Here is a 20,003-nt window from a genome sequence, read left to right as displayed (position 1 = left end):
TTTGAAATCAACTTAAAATACTACTGTTGCTGTTTGTACTAAGCACATAAATAGTACTGTTACACCACTGGTGCAGAGATCTGTTACATTTTATGCCACATACCTATCCAATTTGTGTACTGGGGTGTTCCACATCTTCCTTTAGCTAATTGTAATGGTATTTTCAGTGTATGTCTTGCTTTGCTTCTGTAGTGTGCCATATATTTACATTGTTATACCCATAACCAATAGTGTGGCTATGCTGCAGTGATCTGTTTAGCCCAATACTATTTGGATCCAGCAGATGTATTGCTTTTCTCCTGACTTTTTTAATACAAAACCATCTTTATTGAATTGTCACTTATGACACAGGCAGTCATAAATGTATATATATATATATATATATATATATATATATATATATATATATATATATATACATATATATATATATATATATATATATATATATATACATACATATATATATATATATATATATATATATATATATATATATATGAAAAAAACATACTGACATATTCTCAGTTGCAGACATTATACATCACATATATTCGCCTATATAGTCTTTACCAGTCAAACATTACATAACTCATTGAATTCCTGCCTTCCCCTAAACCTTATTCCTCATCCAAAACATTATTCTGCATGTATTGTTCCCACATTTTCCATTTTTCTATGTTATTTCTTTTACTATATTCACTACTTTTAATATGGTTGGTTTCAACTCTGACCTCCCCTTTTAGCAATTGTCTTTCTGGCAGCCACCAGAATTAAACTCAGCAAGGCCAAACTATGTCTAGACAATTCAGATACTGTATCATTTCCTTAGTTACACCAATTTGCTCATCCAGTATTTCTGATGGAGCAGTCTGCAGGGAATTTTTAAAGTCTGCCAACTCATTACACTCCCAAAAATATGTTCCCAATTACATCTTTCTTCAACATCACACCTCCAACATTTGCAATCTACTTGAGGAAGAAATTCTTTAGAATCTGCTTGGGGTATAACAATACCTATGCAAACACTTCTAAGCAAAAATCCTAAATCCTCTAGAGTTTGTTGCATATTTGGGAGCCATAAATATATCCTCCCATTGTTTTTTTAATTACTTATCCAAGTTTTCTTCCCAATTCTTTCTAACCTCATATTATTAATTCATATAGTTATCATGGAAAATGTTATATGCCCTACTAATTATCCATTTTTTAATGGGAGCTGAACATGGGTAATGTATAAGATACTCAAGGCACAGGCATAAACCCAAGCCATCGTTTAATCCCTAAGGGCCATATATTGGGTAAAACTGGATTATATTGGCTTGGCTTGTAAGGGCTTTTAAGCTGTTAGCCTAATAATCTCCTATGAACCTATTAACTTCTGTTCTAGTTTCAAATAAAATCTCTACCTGTGCTGGTGTTTTGCTTAGGATCCCCCTACTCCTTTCTATTTGCCTATATTCTGATATTAATCCTTGACAGGGAAGGCAGTCTCTAGCCTGCAGACCAAATCTATTCTTGACCTCCTCCCATTCTGTTGCCTTTCCAACTCTAATTATTTGCTCACAACACCTTGGTTCCTTTACCAGTTTTCTCCAGTAAATTCCAGCCCCCTCTTGTCTATTCTCTGTACCCCTAATTGCAGTCATTCACATTGGCAGAATCTCCTTTCTCCATCCTGTGTTGTCTTAGTTCTTAAAATCCTTTTTGCTACTTTATGAAAGTAATATTCTGTATGGCTGGTATTCTTCTTAAGGATCTGCATCCAAAATACCAGTCTTCTTATTTCTTGAAGCCCCCATCTCATCAGCATCCCTTTCTACTCTGAATTATACAATGTCTCTTGTCTTTTATTGTGTATGCTGTGACTGGAATTTCTTTTTTGGGTTACATTCTTTTTTTCCTATTGTGTAGTTTCCTTGCTCTGGTATATATGCTTTCCTTCTCTCCTGTGACTTGCCCAGTTAACAATGCTATGTTCCTCCATAGATTTTTTGTAGTTCTTTTCTTTTAAATGTTCCTTTCATTTCCTTCATAGTACACCTTAAATCACAAAATACTGTGTAACGTCAAGTTGGAAATAAAACTGGAGTATTTTCTACCTTACACTTGCTAACTACTATCCTGTAAGGTGCTGTGATGTTTGTAATTTGGAGATGTCACTCTCATTATACCTAACATGATTTTCATGCATGTACATCAGGACTAGGGCAGAGGCAGAGCCAATGTAGCCCCAACATGCAACATACAATATACAACAATTACACAAAACAGTAAGACACAGACAGCTGGGTATCAGATATATCTGAGATGCGCAGTCAATAGCATAATAAAGCACATGGCAATGGCCAAGTGCTCTAGCTTTGACCGTACATCAGGTGTGTCTAATGTACATCATCTAAGTGTTTTATTGCACTCATAACATGGATCATATTCATATTAACTTTAAAATGTCAAAACAAATTTTAGGTATGCATATTTAACAGTAATTTTCTTGTGATAATTCGTAGTAAAATAGGCCTTCCACTTGGCAGAGGATAACATCCTTGAACATGACAGATGGAATGAAGGAGAAAGAACAGTCTATGCATGGTTTACAATTGAATTAATGAAACTGTATCAGTTGAACGGTCACAATGTTGACCCAAAATGCTGAATCCATACCATCGAAAAGGCAGCCAAGTCGAAACTGAATACATCAACACCTGTAGTACGATGTATTCGACATAGCAAGAGGTGATGTCAGTCACCCATGCTATGCAGCTTAACATACCGTGACATTCCACAGTCAACAGTATGTGTATTTTACTATTTTGTGGGGGCCAAGCCCTCCTGCACCTACCGCACCCCCTACAAATTATATATACCAACTCCAAGTTCACACTACAGTGAGGAAATAGGTTAATTCCCTGTTCCTCACTAAATCGCGATCTCCGTTCACAATGCTGAACTCAGATAATCAACCTGCGCTACCCATTCACTGCAGTGTAGTCAATGTTTTCTGGTTCAGCATTTTGCCCATTGGAAAAGTGCCTTTTGACCACATGCTGGTCGAGCACAGGCACTTTGCCAATTCAGTAGTAAACCTATATGCATATATGTGGGTGTGGGTGGGTGTGCGTGTGAGTGCGTAGAGGGTGACAGATTTCACTTGAACATCCAAAATAAGATTACCTGCTTTAAATACTAGAATTGCCTTCAGTATTTTGTCTCTGCCATTTCTACTGTTCACTAACTTTGTCTGCATTTATGAAACATTTATGAAATGTATATGTTCTTTCCCAAAAGGTGATTCTACATATTTCTTAGTGTGGTAAAGCCTCTTCAATGCACTACCCTTCATGTCATATTGCCTTTCTGAAAAGGACTAAGCATTGTTCATATTAACACTTTCAAAATAAGCCATATATGTATCTTTATTTTTATATATTATAATAACAAAGTCTTTCTGCCTGCCATAGTAAGACATGCTAGAAAGATCACACTGTTTTATAGGAAAGAAAGGGGATCTGTTTATGTGAGGGAATGGGGAGCAAATTACATATTAAAATATGTGTGAACACTTTAAGAAGATTTTTATCTCATAGAAGTGTTATTAGTTTTAAGCAAGCAAATTGCCCATAGCTGTATCATTTTGTAATGTATTGTATTGTACTGAATGGGGCAACAATGGAACTATATAGACATCAAATATTAAAATTGAGCTGTTATGTTGGGGGGTTGATTTAATGGTCAAGGTGTTAACTCAGAGGCAGAGGGTACAGGGTTTGATTCTCACCCTTGAAGGGAAATGGCTAGGATGAAAATGGCCTGCAAGGGCAGTTAGCCTAGTACTTAACTATGAACTATAAGCTCTATATATGTCCTAGAAATGGTCTGACTGAGTAGTTGTTTAAAGCATGACCTCCTTGTGTGCCTTTGGAAAAATACAGAGCAGGGAATCTGAGACAAATGTTTTGAATGATATCAAGATGATTTAAAGAATTATCCTTAATTATACAATGACTGTCTATTAGTATTCCGAAACATGCACACTGATTGGCCTGCCCAACCAGCGTGTCGGTTGTAAATCTGACTTATACTAATGGAAAAAGGTCCAGTCGCCCGGACTTTTTCCATTAGTACAAGTCTTGTTTTTTTTTTTTTCTGTTAGGTAACAACAGAGAACGGAAGAGCTCTGTTTCTGTAATCTTGCTATGTCAAACGAGTTTAACATAGCGAGATATCTTAAAAAAAATCAACGGAGATCATCCTTTCTCAGTTGCTTTTTTTAAAGATATCTCACTATGTTAAACTCGTTTAACATAGCGAGACAGCTTTAAGAAAGGGAATGGAGATCTTCCTTTCTCCGTTGCTTTTTTTAAAGATATCTTGCTATGTTAAAATCGTTTAACATAGCGAGGCAGCTTTAAAGAAGCAACGGAGATCTTGTTTTCTCCGTTGCTTCCTCTACACACAGCTCTGATGTACTGCATAAGCATATGCATGCACAGTACATCAAAACTGCCCCAGGATACTGGACAGCTGCAGAAGGGCAGCATGGAGGCATTATACAATGCCATTATTTAAGAAAAGTAAGTATTTTTTTTCTTAAATAATGTCATTGTCTAATAGCAATAACTCACTTCTGGGTGTGGGTAATGCTGGATTTACCCACGGTTGTCTTTGTTTGATCACTCGGGCTTCACCCTCGTGACCAAACCACACCAACCATGGGTAAATCCAGCATTACCCACACCCAGGTGTGGGTTATTGCTTAAACATTTTATGCCACAGAATGAAGGAGATGTTTGGCAGATTCAACAAGCATCTAGAAAGACTTATATTGGAGCTCTAACAAATGTAGTATTATGGGACAGGCAATATAGAGAATTTGCTTTGTTTTTTTTTTTTTTATAAGGATACACTTCTTCATGTTATTATATACGCATGCATATCAGTCATGTTAAACCTTAAATTCAAGGACATATTAGGGTTCTATCTAGTTGTAGATTCACAGTATTACACCAATATAGCTATTCAGTGTAGAAAGATAAACAGTTTAGAACATTATTTCCATATTTGTTACAGTATACCATTTTGAGATCAGGATGCGCAAATAATGTTACTGTAGAGAAGCAGCTCATAAATGTTGAGGCCAGCCTCCAAGGGGGGCCCAGGCCAGTTTCAGGGGAAACTCAGGGAAGCCTAAAAATGCTGTTTGCTTACTAAGTTAAATATTCAGGCTACCTGCAGAAGAATAACAGTCAATGAGTATAAATATCTGACTGCAAATTGACAGTACAAGAATGATATAACTGACCGAAATCATTACTTCAAGTGTGTGTGTGTGTGTGTGTGTGTGTGTGTGTGTGTGTGTGTGTGTGTGTGTGTGTGTGTGTGTGTGTGTGTGTGTGTGTGTGTGTGCGTGTGTGTGTGTGTATTTGGGAGAGGTCAGCTAATCTGTTTATGTACAATGCTGCACATGCATTTTTGTATGGAGAGGACCAAAGTACTTTCTCTGACATACAGGGAGGTTTAAGGGAGGCTGAGTTTGAAACAGTATATAATATAGAAGTAAGAGAAAAAAAAATATTATTTATTTGTTTGTTTTTTGGTTTGTCTGTTAGTCTAATGGGTTTTGTCATCCTTGGACATTTTTAGCCACAACATACAACACAGAGTACACAATAATTATAATTCTCACACCTATAGGTACAGAACATTAATATGAAGAAACAATGAAAGAAGTTCCATAGGCAAATCATTGTGTTCAGACTATTAAAAGAGCTATAAGTGTGATTACATGATTAGTCAGTTCAACACATATGCATTACACATTTTAAAGACTTTGGTGCATTCCTGATACAGATATGGAGAGACCATTAAGCTAAAGGTACTCTAACATGTAAAGGATTTCTCTGGAAACAATACTAATAAGGATCTTTTGCTGCAGTTCAAGTAATGTGTTATACTTACTGTATTGTCTGGAGGTAAGTGCTGATCTCAATAAGGCTTACATCGGTTAAGAGTGGACAAGAGCTGATTGTCAACCTTTCTAGTTTTGGACATTGCCTCACAATGTGATGAAGAACCCGATCTCTTATCTGCATAGTAAATAACATACAAAAGTTGATAATTTAGATGCATCACTATTTAAATGCACATTACAAAGGTTGCTCAGTTTAGCACCAGAAATGAGTTTTGCAGAAAAGTCTTATTGAATGTAGCTTTCTCAAGAAAAATAATACTACATGCTCTGACCTACTAGTAAAAAAAAAATCTAGGATTTTTCTGAACATGGATAAAAACTCCTGGAGTTCCAAAAGTATAGTAAATGACAGATTATTTAAAATAAATAAATACTAATAATAAAATAAACACTATAGCACTGCTCTGACAGAGGCTGCCCTGTAAAAATCATTGTTAATAAAATTTTCACAGTGGGCTTTTCAAAGCTGGATTATCTCTGTCTCTAGTATATAGCTACATGCTGGATGAGTAATGCATTGCTATCTTGTTTACTTTCAGTGTTTGAGAACTAAATTAATACAGCTAATGCATTCTTGCTAATCATCTCTGATATGACCCCTCCAAAAATGGTGTTTTTACACCTTAAGATAATCTTAAAAACAACTATTATTTTAAAATATAACATTTCTGAAGCATAAATAACCAAATACAGCACACTGCATTTTCACTTTTCTCATACAATCTGTGTTTATTTGCTTATTTTTTTATTATAGTATATTTAAATGTACCAGCTCTATTAAAATAAAAGGAATACAAGTATTTTATTTGGACATTATTATCAAAATTAAACATGTAAATGAACATATATCTGTATTACATACGCCCACTTCCAAAAACAGTTTTGAAGTGGATTACAGTCTTCTATCATTTTGTAAGTTTCTTAGAATAACATTAACATTAATGTAACTGGGCATGATTTGTTAAATGGTCCACTTTTGGAATGGAACAGAACCTAAGTGAGTAAGAGAAATTGCTTTATACCCATGTGGCAGAAAATTCCAATTTTTTCTTCATCAGATCTGCTGCTTTTAAGCCTCTCAAGAGCTGTCTGATTCTTGCTTCACTGTTCAGACTTGGATAACTGGTTTGTTTAGAAAAGAAAAGACCAACAACCTGTGACACAGACCTAATTACAACTATCTGCAATAAATGGCAGTGCAACCACAGGAAAATTTGCACAACTGGCATATATTTCCCTTTTCAAAGCAGAGCTCTTGAGAAGGTTATATATTTTAGATTACATTATATTCTGAGACTCCTAGTGTTCACAGTATTATGCAGCACAAGTTTGCAAAGCACCATGGTTCTAACACAGGCATGGTGTGTATTTCCTCTGAACAATTCCTGAAGTATCTAACAAATGTCAGGTACAATTTCCATAGATTTCCTAAAGACAACTGACCTTTCCAAACACAGTTTACTCCTTTTGCATGTTTTAGTTTGGTCTGGATAGTTGTCGCTGGTGACACCTTTCCAATCGCCTTAGTGACAGGCTTTTAGTGTTTCAATAGCATAAGATGGTACGGCACCCATCACATTCTCCTGGGTGCCCTACAGCATCCTTCCTGTTCAAGACCTAACATGTGCTCTCCAGTCATGGTTTCTTATGCTGGCACCATTCTATGTATCAAGAATGTCACTGTGCATCACTCTGTAGTGCCTGAAGGAAATATTTTTTTTAATACTATTTATTGCTTTATTGATTTTTTTAAAATGACAGTATAAAAAGGCACTGTGATAATTTTACATAGAAAATCAATGATTTTCTTTTTTGAAAAAGCAAACACAATTATATCATTACATAATCATTTCTACATACAATCTGCTTTGACTACAGGTATATCTATAATTCTATTTCTGTCCTGGGACAATTATTGGATCATCTATCCTTTCCAGAGTGCTGTTATTTGTTCCTTTTGAGTGGTGACCTTGCCTTTCCCTTCTTGCACCTCCCATTGCTCCAACAGACACCATCACCACTTCTATTTCAATTTGGACAACCTGTGCATATTGGAATCTTTCCTCATTTGTAATCTGTACCTGCCTCCTGCTTTTATCCATTATCTGGAATTCCCAAACCCCCTTGCTTTAGCTTTAACTCTTTAATCACCATTCTAAGCTTTTGCATAACTATCTGTCCTACCTCTGCCTCCCTCTTGCATTATTTTGCAATATAACCCTTTATTTTACCTTTGAGGACTAGTATTTGTGATCTTATACTCTCCTTTCTTGGGATCTGCCTTTTGCCTAACCCCATCAGACATTGCTGTCATATGTATGTTACGGTGATCTCCCATATGGCTTCCCATTATTCTATTGCTTTGGCCTACACACACACACACACACACATATATATATATATATATATATATATATATATATATATATATATATATATATGTATATATATATATATATATATATATATTATGTGTGTGTGTGTATGTGTGTGTGTGTGTATGTGTGTGTGTGTGTGTGTGTGTATATATATATATATATATATAAGTTTTTTGGTCCCGTTACACTCCTAGAACATGTACACATTCCATCTTTTAACACCTAACACTTCCAGCATCTGGTTTCCCCCTGTTCTAGGTCCTTCTCAAAGGTTCTTGGGATTTGTCATCAGTTTTATCGCATAGATGTGGCCACAACTTCAATTGTTCTACCTTTATAAATACCTTCTCCAGTTATTGCCATCTTGTCTCTCATCTATCACGCTCCATTTTCCCTCCTCTGTCTCTTCCATGTCTTTATATATCATGCCTGTTCTCCCTTTCCTTTGTCACTGTTATCACTTCATGGTGAGTAGTGCTGTCTTTCCCATGTGGAATTCCTATAGTTGCTTGTTTTGCTCTATATTTATTGCTGTTCTGCAAAGGGTTTCTTCCATTGTACTTTTTCTTATCAGTTTTCTCGCCTTACCCAAGCCTTTCTCCCATTATTGCCCTCCCATTCAGATTATTTTCCTTATGTTTTGGTACCTGTTCCAACCTCATTATTCCATTCATTTTCATTTTCTCCTTTGCTTTTGTTCACTCCCTCTTCCACCCATTTCTTTTCCAAATGTTTTCCTCTCTCTGGTTTTATTTTCCTTTTGATTTACTCTCCTCTAATACCATGTTTATTTCATCTTTCATATATCCTTTTCTTTCCCTTACTCCTTGGACTTCTTTGATCTTCCACACCAGTCATTTGTTTCTTTTTCCTTCAGCCATCAGTGGGCATTATAGTCTGATGCTTACAGTTCTGGTCAAGGGGCACCATCCTACCATCCTGTGCTCCTTTTGGCCTGCACTCTCTTTTCAGCTGTTCCAAACTATTTTCCCTTCCCAGGTTAAGTGTTACAGAGTTTTCATATTCCTTTGATGCCTTTTTATTTTCTGGCTGATGATGTTGTCTTCTTAGCATATATCCTATCCTAATCATCATACCATTATCTTCTCAGTTCACATTTTTCCTTCATTTCATTACAGCACTCTACCTTTGTTTCCCTGAATGTTTTCTAAACCTGCAAGCTCAGATATTTCACTCTCGTTTTATGCTTTATCCTTCCTAACGTGTCAGTTTTATTATTTTGCATACACCAATCACTAGTCCACAATATCTTTCTCACATTACACTCCCACCCTACTTAGCTGTTGATTTTATCCATGTGCACCCAGACCACATCCATTCACTTTTAACATCTTCTGCTAGGATGATGCAGTGATATGTGAACAGGTAAAACCTGATTTTCCTCCTTTTTTCCTTTCTAGTCATTCAAAAGTCCCACTCACCGTCTGTGCCAGTGTCACCAAGATCAAGATAAATAGGTGTGCAAATAGTGAGCATTGCTGACTGTTCTTCCTCTTACATGTACTCGCTAGGTGGGATTCCTATTATCTTGCAATACCAGTCTTGTTTTTTTTAAAGCCCAGCCTAGTCAGATTCCTTTAATTCCTATGTCCTTTGGAACTGTATATAGGAAAGTCCATTTTACAGGAGCCATTGGTCTATTTTATGTCAAACAAGTATCACTCTTGCACTTTACAGACCCTTAATTTTGCCACGTTCTTAAAAAAATCATGATATCTCTCATCATTTTTCTGCTGATGTTCTTCTCCATACAACTTCTGCTTCACCATTTTGTACTGGTATGGGCATCAGTCTTTCTAACCTAGTTGGCAATATTTTGGTGAAAATCTCTGTGTCTGCATTAAGAATTGATATCACCCTGTAGACAACTGGTCCATGACCTCCACATCTTCCTGGGCAAGAAGATAACCTTCATTACTTCTACTGTCAGTACAAATTATTCATTTTCTCCACTTTGATTAAATATCCCTGATAGGTGTTCCTTTAGTTACTCTTTAGCTATATTACAAAGTTTCACTTTGAACCCATTTAATCCTAGTACTTTCCCTAAATAAATATTGTTTATTGCTTTATACACTTCCTTTCCTGTGATTTAGTGATTTAGCATCCATGCCATTTCCTCCTGCCTGTGATTACAAACTAATTCTAATCAGTCAACAAATAAATGAGCAAACAAATAAACAAATCCATGAAAGATGTATCCCTTTGGCTCACTGTCTACATACATTTTGTAAAAAAAAGGAGAACTCAGGCCAAAAGGAGCACAGGGTGTTAGGGGGTGCCCCATGTTCTAGAGCTATAAGCATTGTGTGATTACATATCTATCCATCCATCTACAACCCCCTTTTTTCCAATTTTCCACATGGAGTCATGGTGCCACACATTGTGTATATTTTGTACTAATGTATTACTCTTTAGATATTAGCATATTTTGAATTTCTTTTGTGTTGTAATTTCAAAGGAATTTTGATAATCTTTACACTATTTACCAACCTTTACTTCAAAATCCATTTTTTAACAATTGTATTAATTTTAACTAGAACTATATAAACAATCACAAAAAATTTACAGAAAATTGTAATTTCAAAAGTTATAACATATAGAATTCAAATAACTGTATATAAAGACTAAAAAAATCCATTTCTTATTGTCATCCTGCTGTGAACTCCCAGGTTGTGGTTTAAACTGGCCCATTTTCAATCAGCTGACTGCACCAGTTAACAAGAATTAATAAATTAAATAAACAGTGGTTCCAGCGTTGATTTCTAGACTTGTAATAGTATGATGAGCAACCAATCAAGATGCAGATGCATTCTTGAGATGCCCAGTTCCTTGAGTACCTCATACAGTACTGTCTTTTAACTCGTAAGTACAATACCTAATCAGGTCTATCACTGAAAATATTGCTTTAGTTTCTAGGCAAGCTACTTCTTATTATGAATAATATGAGATGAGTATCTGTCCTTCTACAGTGTTTTGTGTATTACTACATCTTACTTTTAGTTTTTAATAGGCCAGAAACACAGAAGAGAAGAGCAACAAAGAACAGCACTGCAGAGCAAATTTCTCTGCTGTGTCTAATGGCTTGTTCATCATTTTGATGTATTACTGCATTCTTAATCTAACTTGTAGAGAAGTTACAATACCCTTCTCTATGCTTATCTTTAGAATAATCCATGTTCTAGCTTCCCATATGCCAGAAACCTCTTGAGCCTAAAACCTAAATGTAAGTCTAAAGATCTCTAATTCCTGTTAAACAAAGTGTTTCATATACTTTATAATCCTTTACAGGAGTGAACTGAAAAATACATTCTAAGTCAAATGCTTTCCATAGACTTCAGTTTAGACAAAAGCAGAATACAGAATACAAAGCCATACTTTTAAGTAGCACTGAATATCTAAATAAGCAGAAGCCATGTTTTTAACCAGCACATCTTCTGCTTGCAGATACTTTACTTGCATGCCCTGTATTATGGGAATCATTGAGGTGGAGGTCTCACCATGAGAAGGCACTGGAGACAGTCACATGAGAACAGTATGTATGGTAACAGACAAAGCACTGGGGGAGTTCTGTTCTACATCCAATGTTATACCATGGAAATATGACTTCAGTTGAATTAGGCACAAATGGGACTGGAAAATAAAATAAGATGGAGGTATTATAATGACCTGAGAATAATATCTGGGAGTGAGGACAATAGTGAGAGGTAAAGTACCTGTGGACTAGTGAGATGATGGAGGGTGCTCTGCAGTGGTAGAGGATGCAAGGTTGGTAGACTACTGTGTACACCTCTGGAATACATAATCGTTGAAGTCATAGAAGACATAAAGGCAGAGCAATCGTGAGTAGGAGGTAGAGACACTATGGCTAGGAGACAGAGAATGATGTGGACTAGAGATAGGTGGTGCTCAAATGACAGCAGTACCAAAAAAAAAGAATGTTTTCCATCAAATTTACTCCCTTCTTCAGAAGTTCAAATATCCCTATGTCACACTAAGTAGTTTGCTGTTTCAAAATGGCCTGACTGGTATCTTTTTGACATTTTTGTAGTGCTAATGCCCCAGAATCACTCTAGGTGATTCTTATTATTTTCTAATCTGTTATAGTTTCAAAATGTCTGACAGGGGCCTGAAAAGCTGTGTGTTTTCATTTTCTAGTCAAGAAATTCAGTTCTGTGATTTATGAGGTTAGAGGGTGCACTCTGGTGACATTTACCATGATAATATCAACCCACAGATTTCCCCTGAGGCTACTTTTATTTCCAACGTTTTGACTATCTGGTATAATTGTCAGTATGCTTGTCTTTTTTAATTATATCCTTTGATGTTTTGTTTGTGACCACGTATTATACAGCAATTTACACTACACATGCATGTTTCTCTTGAAATATTATCTTATTTATTGCTTTTGTTCAGCCTGCATCTGATTTTCTAGCTGAGAAGGCTGTTGAAGCTGACAGCACATACTCTTAAGAAAACTGACTGCAGTCAGCATGTAGGCTTAAAACTTTTTATTGATGATCTAGTTGCTGTAAATAATTACTTTTTTTCTCTTGTGTTCATAAAACTCTGACATGTAGCTGCCCCTACCAGCCAAGTGTGAACAGAAACAGACTCAGGCAGAAATCATTAAGAGTACTACTTAAACTATGCTTTCTCTGTATGTTGCTCTCTTAAAGATGGATACAATGTTGGATTAAAGTTGGATCAACTTATCTGCACAGCCTTGAAGGATCACTAGCCAATTGTCAATTCCAAAAACCCACAGAACGAGCAAACTTCAGCATTAAGAAAGCACTAAAACTTTTGGCACTCCTGCTGCTTATTATGTGGAGCCCTGCTCGAGCTCCAGGCAATCAGAGCATGTGGAAGGCACCTTTAAGCTTTAAAAAGCTGTCCGGTCAGTCATATCATATGCAGAATGTAGCCCAAATAGCTTAGGCGACTGCAACAGTGATCCAATGTTGGAAATCCATATGTATGTATATACGTCATCATCATCATCAACCCCCCCCCCCTTTATCATTTTCTACATGGGGTCGGGGTGTTGTGTTAGCTGTCACCATCTCTTTTGATTCAATGCTACACTCATGACTTCTTCAACACTCATGCCTGACTTTTGCAGATCTCTTTTCACACAGTCCATCCACCTCTTTGCTGGATGCCCTTGTTTCCTATTATCTTCTTCCTGGCTGTCTAAAATCTTCTTCACCAGATTGTCTTCTGCTTTTCTGCATACATATGTGCTTGAACCACCGTAATCTGTTCTCTTTGGTCTTTTCTGCAACTGGAGCTATTTTGGCTTCTGCTCTTATATCCTCATTTCGTTGTCTGCCTATAGTGTGCATCCTACCACCCTTCTCAGGCACTTCATTTCCATCACCTCTAGCTTCTTCATCTGCTCTGCCTTTACTGCCCAGGTTTCTGTATCATACAGTAGTACTAGTCCCACCACTGTTTTGCACACCTTACTTTTTAGTTTCTTTGGTATTCATCTGTCACACACTACATCTGACACTCTATGCCAGTCGGCTGCAGCCCCTCTGATTATTTGACCTCTTCATTCAGACTTCCCCTCTCCTTAACAACCCCTTCTAGATACTTGAAGCAATTAATCTGTTCCATTATCTTCCCTTCTGTCTCAATTCTCAGCTTCTTCTGATTTCCCCAGTTTGCTGCCATTACCACTGTCTTATCTGTACTTAGTTCATCCCATGTGCTTTCAGTTTTGCATTCCATTCCCCTATCCTTTGCTGAAGTTCTTGCTCAGAGTCTGCTTGCAATGCCACATCATCTGCATACAGCAACTTTGTTGATATGTCCCCTCCAACCTGCTTACTAATGTAGTCCATCACTATTATGAACAGCAGTGGGCTCACAGCTGAACCCTGATGTACACCCACTTCCACTGGGAACCCATCTGTGAGACTGTTTGTATTTGGGTCATTGGGTCCTATTACATAGCCTACACTAATTCTATCAATGTTTCTGAGGCTTAAAACCAATACAGTACTGACCAAATCAGCTTTCTTGGGACCTTGTCATATGCTTTCTCCAAGTCTGGGAATGCCCAGTTGGACTCCTTCCTCATCGCTAGCATCTCAACTACCTGTCTCATTGCAAACATCAGATCAGTTGTGCTACATCCTGATCTGAATCTGAACTGCTCATCTCCCATCTTACTTTCTACTGATCTGTATATCCGTTTATCAGTCACCCTCTCCAGAACTTTCATATAGTGTGACAGGAGTCTGATACTTTTGTACTGCACACAATTCTGGATGTTCTTGCACACTGGCACAAGCATGATTATTCTCCAGTCATCTGGGATATGCCTTTCTCTCCACATTGCTATGAGTACCCTCAGGAGCCATTTCTCCCCTATCATGCCCAGCATCTTTATCATATCTGCTGTGACTTCATCTGATCCTGCTGCTTTCCCTGACTTCATTTTCCTTAGTGCTGTTCTTACTTCTTCTAGGGTGGGCTCCTCTTCTTCTCTCATTGTAGGCTATGTCTGGGGAGGGCCATACAGCTTCTGTGGGGTTGTCTTCATTTAGAAGCTGCTGGAAGTACCCCTTCCATCTATCTACCTTTGATGTCCTGGGGGCTGGTGAGCAAGGTGTTGCTGTCATCCCTTATGAAGGTGTCTGACTTTCTTCTTTATCCTTCTGTCTTTGGCTTGGGGCCTGATATAGTTTCTTTGTGCTACTTACTGGTCAATTTCCAGAAGCTGGTAGACTGCCTCTGATGCCCTTTTGTTTGCTATTGCAACTCCTTTCTTAGCCAGCTGGCATTCCTTCCTAGCCTGGTCCTTCTTTTCTATCTCCCACTTTTTCCTGTAGGCCTTCTTTCTTTTGATGACTTCCTGGACTTCTGCATTCCACCATCAGCTTTCCTTTTGTACCTTACTTCCATACCTGGCTTTATCTGTTCTGTAGTCCTCACGCATGCTGTTTTGAACAGCTGCCATTCTTCAACTCCACGTATTTTCTTTTCTTTCTGGGGTGCCAAAGCCTTAGTAATTCTTGGACTGTTGTGCTTTCTCTTCAGCCAACTTCCAGGTCTTCAGCCTGGTCTCTGTTGACCTTAGAGCCTTCTGACCACTGCTTGCAGCTTATTGTAAGCAACCGGTGGTTTATGCTGTGGGTCAACTGTTTCACTGGGAATGATTTTGCAATCGCTGACTCTACTCCAGTGCCCTTTCCTTACTATGAGAAAGTCTACCCGAGTTGCATATTGGCCACTCTATGTGATCTTATGACTGTCTCTCTTTCTGAACCATGTGTTGGCTGCTACCAAGCCATTTGCCAGACAGAAGTATAGAATGCTCTTTCCTTTTATATTCCTGTTGCTCCAGCCCAAGCCAAGCAGTTCTTATATCTTGCTCTGTCGGTTCTGATATTGTCCTGCCTGCAACTGTTGTATGAATGTACTTTTCCTCACTATCACAACCCTGCTGTTGGGTATAAGCTAAGATTATGAATACTGCCCTATCAGTTACAATGGAGTCTGATTGCCACAAGTCTATCACTAATTCTGATTTCATCCCTTACTGCCTTCTGAAGCCTGTCTCTCAACACCATTCCGACACCATTTCTCCTAATTTACAGACTCTGGATTCCAAGCCAAGTTGCTTTACTTTGCTGCACTGCCCTTCCATCTTGTCTTTTCGATACATAGGATGTCCAGCCTCCTCTGTATCATCATGTCATTCCAAGCTCCATCCTGTCAGTGAACGCAATATTTTAGTTCATGTTTACATATTCTTAGTTCATGTTTGGCAGGTTGATTGGTTTTATGTTAAGTTTTCACTCAACAGAGCTATCCCAGGTAGCCTAGGCCAGGCAACTCGACACCAGCTGGCCATAGAGTAGTTTACTGACCGAGGGCAGGTACACACTGGACAATAGGGTCCCTGGGAAAGGCCAGGTGTTCAACCAATTGATCACCAGTAATTACTCATGCCAATTTTGTGACATTAGTCAACATGACCGAATCAACTAGAGCCATATTTTAAACCGTTGAGTGGCTAGAAGTATGTATAGGGTCTACCTTCCTTTATCGAAATTACACTTACTCGAATAACAAAATCCTGAGACAACTTCCTCGAAAGATGAACTATTTGAAACCTCGGATCACCTATATTTTACATAGGGAAAGAGCCATTTGGTCACCAGGGTGAACCCTGAACTTTTTCCCAATGTAGCGCAATCTCGGAGTTGGTATATTTAGTTAGGGGTAGTGGGAGGGGCAAAGCCCCCACTTGGGTGGGTTTAATTGTGTTTCATTATGTTATTTTGTCCTGTGGCCAAGTGGTTGTTTTCTCTATGTAAAATATTGGTGATCAATGGTTTCAAATAGTTCATGTTTCGAAGTACTCTCGGGATTTTGTTATTTGGGTAAGTGTAATTTTGATAACGAGAATGTGACCCACATATACATATACATATATATAATGAGTACATTTGTTTCCCCCACTCCCTTATTTCTTAACATCTTTTGTATTACATGAACTCACAACTTACAATAGTAATAGCACTACTCTACCACAGTATATTTTTTCCTGTAGTTTCAAGTGTATGCTAAGTTCCATAGTTCACTGGCAGCAGGATGACTGTCTGATGCTATTATTTGTGTGGGATTGTAGAAATAGCTCAACAAGTTAAGGTGTTGTTTTTAAAACGTATGTGCTCATGGTGTGGGTACGATCCCCCCCATTTGTATATTGTGCCATCACTGGACGTGGTGTGGCTGTTTGTTGTTCTTTCAGGTATATTACCAGCAATGTTATCACAGATATAGCTTTACTGAGCTGCATTTTTTTCATTTTATCTGTATTTCTGTCTTTCCCTCCCCTTTCTTTTTTTTCTCAAAATTTTTTATTGATTTACTTAAAAAAATAATAAAGTCTCAAATAAAATTTTAGTGATACATTAAACAAATTAGCAAACTATATATATTATATACACAATACCTGAAATTAGTAGTAGATATGACAATTTGAGTCAATTCTGTGTATATTATGAGCTGAAAATTTTCTTCTTTAAATTTCTTAACTACTTTTTTTGTTGACATCTCTACTTCTTATATATGTCCATATCTCTGCAGCATATGTACTGTCAGTGTGTGGTTGTGTGTGTATACATTTACATATATATATATATATATATATATATATATATCTATGGATCTACTTTTCTTTGTCGAAATTTCATTACTTCGAAAAGAAAAGTAGATGCCCACTGCATTGCATATATTTATTATTTTTGTTTTATCCATATAGTGTACAGTAATATGCAGCAGTATCTAGACTTGCCCCTGCCTCTCCAGCAAGGCCTGTCAGCTCCACTCATGTGGCACCACTACCCATAACACCTGCAAGCCAGGCTGCAACAGCCACCTCCACACCTCAAAAAACAGCTCCAGGGGCCACACCAGCCAAGCATTCACCAGAAATTGGGCTTTCTGAGCCCATCAGTAGCAGTGGAAGTGAAGTGAAGGTGACATGTTCACCATACACTGGCAGCTGACCAACATTGTGGGAGTGCTGATTGACAGCTGGCTAGCTGCCTGTATTGGCAATCACAAGAACCTCCTCAAGCAGCTCACAGCATGTCTGCTCCTCACTGGCTTCTCCATCTGTGCTAGGTCTCCATGGTGGCGGAGCCAAGGGTGGCCAGTTAGTTTCTATGGGGCTGAGCTGGCAGGGATGGCAGCTGTGCAAACTCATATTTCTCATCCTGGTGTTATCCTCCCTTTTGTGTCTGTGCCAGTCTCTATATGTTACTCAGTCCACAAATGTCACTGTCAAATCTATCCAAATGTCACTGTCAATTCTTTGTCTGATGTTTCCTTCTCATTGTGCTGCCCCTCACTCACTGTGTTAGCACCTCCTCTCTCAGTCTTATCTTTCTTCTCTTCTTGTTTGTCAGGCCCTTCTACATACTTTAACCCTCTTGCTTTCCTTTTATCCCCCCCCCCCAACTTACATTGCCATCCATCACACATCTCGACTGTATGGCATTTGGATAGGACAGTTTGACTTTGTTATACCACTTCTACTCCATCCCTACTAATCCAAAAGCGGCCTTATTTTGGAAATTCTAGTATAATCAGTTGTATTCTCCAGTCCAACTGGTGAATCTGGGCATTTTGAGGCAATGTTACAACTGCCTCATGTACACAGACAACCCCCTCATCCTACCACCAAACACTAATACATGCGAGAGATGCAATTATACAGCCAAACTGGAGGCTAAGGTCTCTCAACCCAAGATTAGATCAGACAGTCAAGAGGAGAAGGGAAATACTTGCATCACACCACCAGTCTCACATAGACCCATTAAACCAGCACCGGCAAAAAACACACATAAATACATGAAAACATACTCAGAGTCTCTAAATAAAAATCTGCAAAAGCAACAGAGACCTCCAAAGCAGACATCCAAGAAACCTCCACCCCCAAACACAAACCATGAAACACATACTTCACAAAACCAGTGTGCCACGCAATCACAGCCCTTAAGGCAAAATAACATACCCAACATACTAGTAATAGGTGACTCTATAGTCAGGCACACTGACGTCTCACTCACTAGGCTGAATAAGGAGAAGGTTACTGTTAGCTGCCTGTCGGGTGCCAGGATCTGCCACATAACACAAGCACTCAGGTCACTCCAGAACAAGTACAAATATGACTCTGTCATTGTCCATGTTGATGTGAATGACCTAAGCTGTACCTTTCTGGACTACATGAAATGAGACATCGAAGAGCTCTTTGATCACGTAGCCCAGTACAGTATGACCCTGATCCTGAGTAGCATCCTGCCCTCACCAAGAATGATACCACAATATAAAGAAAAAAATTATCAATTTCAACAATTGGCTAAGTTTCTGGTGTCATTCAAAGGGGATCCAGTGTCTGTCTGACTGGGATGACATGCTCGACAAGCCACGCTGCTTCGCTAGAGACAGCTTGCACCTGTCACCCTTAGGCTTTCGAATACTGGCCAAGGCTCTTGCCACCCCCATAGTGTCTTTTTTAGAGAAGGCTCAAAAGACAAACCCACCACCGTAAATAGCACAAGTAACAAAAAACTGAGGGTAATGCTACTCAATGCCAGAAGTCTAAACCTCAAAATGCACGCATTCGAGGCACTCCTCAGTATGGAGAAAATCGATACATGTGCCATAACAGAAACCTGGTTTAAGGATCCAGAGAGCACCCCAGCACTACCAGGCTGCAACCCATACCATACATTTCAGCTACAGAACTCGGACCGAAATACAAAAGGTGGGGGCGTATCCGTATTCATCAAGGATACCCACACCTCCAGGTTAGTAGCACACCACGATGCTTCACAGATCATCCACGTGCAACTAACAACAAGCAAAACTGCAATTCAAATTGTAGCTTGCTACAGATCACCCACCATGTCCCAGGACCCCTATTCTGCATTTTTGGAAACATTGGGAAACATAAAGGTCCTACCAAACACCCTAATATTAGGTGATTTCAATTACCCTAACATTAACTGGGAGAACTACTCAAGTACTAACTCCCTTGCCCAACATTTCCTAGAATTTATAAACTCAAATGCCCTGGATCAACTGCTCAACACTCCCACCAG

The 20,003-nt window shown here is 38.3% G+C and overlaps 1 protein-coding gene across 1 annotated transcript in view; it reads right to left on the bottom strand.

The window, feature by feature from the left end:
* Positions 1-20,003, bottom strand: part of LOC122811693 (F-box/LRR-repeat protein 2-like) — a 1,608,203-nt gene that overhangs the window by 489,515 nt on the left and 1,098,685 nt on the right. Inside the window, exon 7 of the mRNA XM_044083707.1 lies at positions 5,959-6,086. Coding sequence (XP_043939642.1) covers positions 5,959-6,086 — 128 coding nt within the window. The remainder of the gene's footprint in view (positions 1-5,958; positions 6,087-20,003) is intronic.

Source organism: Protopterus annectens, chromosome 9.part0 (genome assembly GCF_019279795.1).
Source record: "Protopterus annectens isolate FY-2018-M chromosome 9.part0, PAN1.0, whole genome shotgun sequence".
Lineage (NCBI taxonomy): Eukaryota > Metazoa > Chordata > Ceratodontiformes > Protopteridae > Protopterus > Protopterus annectens.
This window is presented reverse-complemented; position numbering and strand designations above follow the sequence as displayed.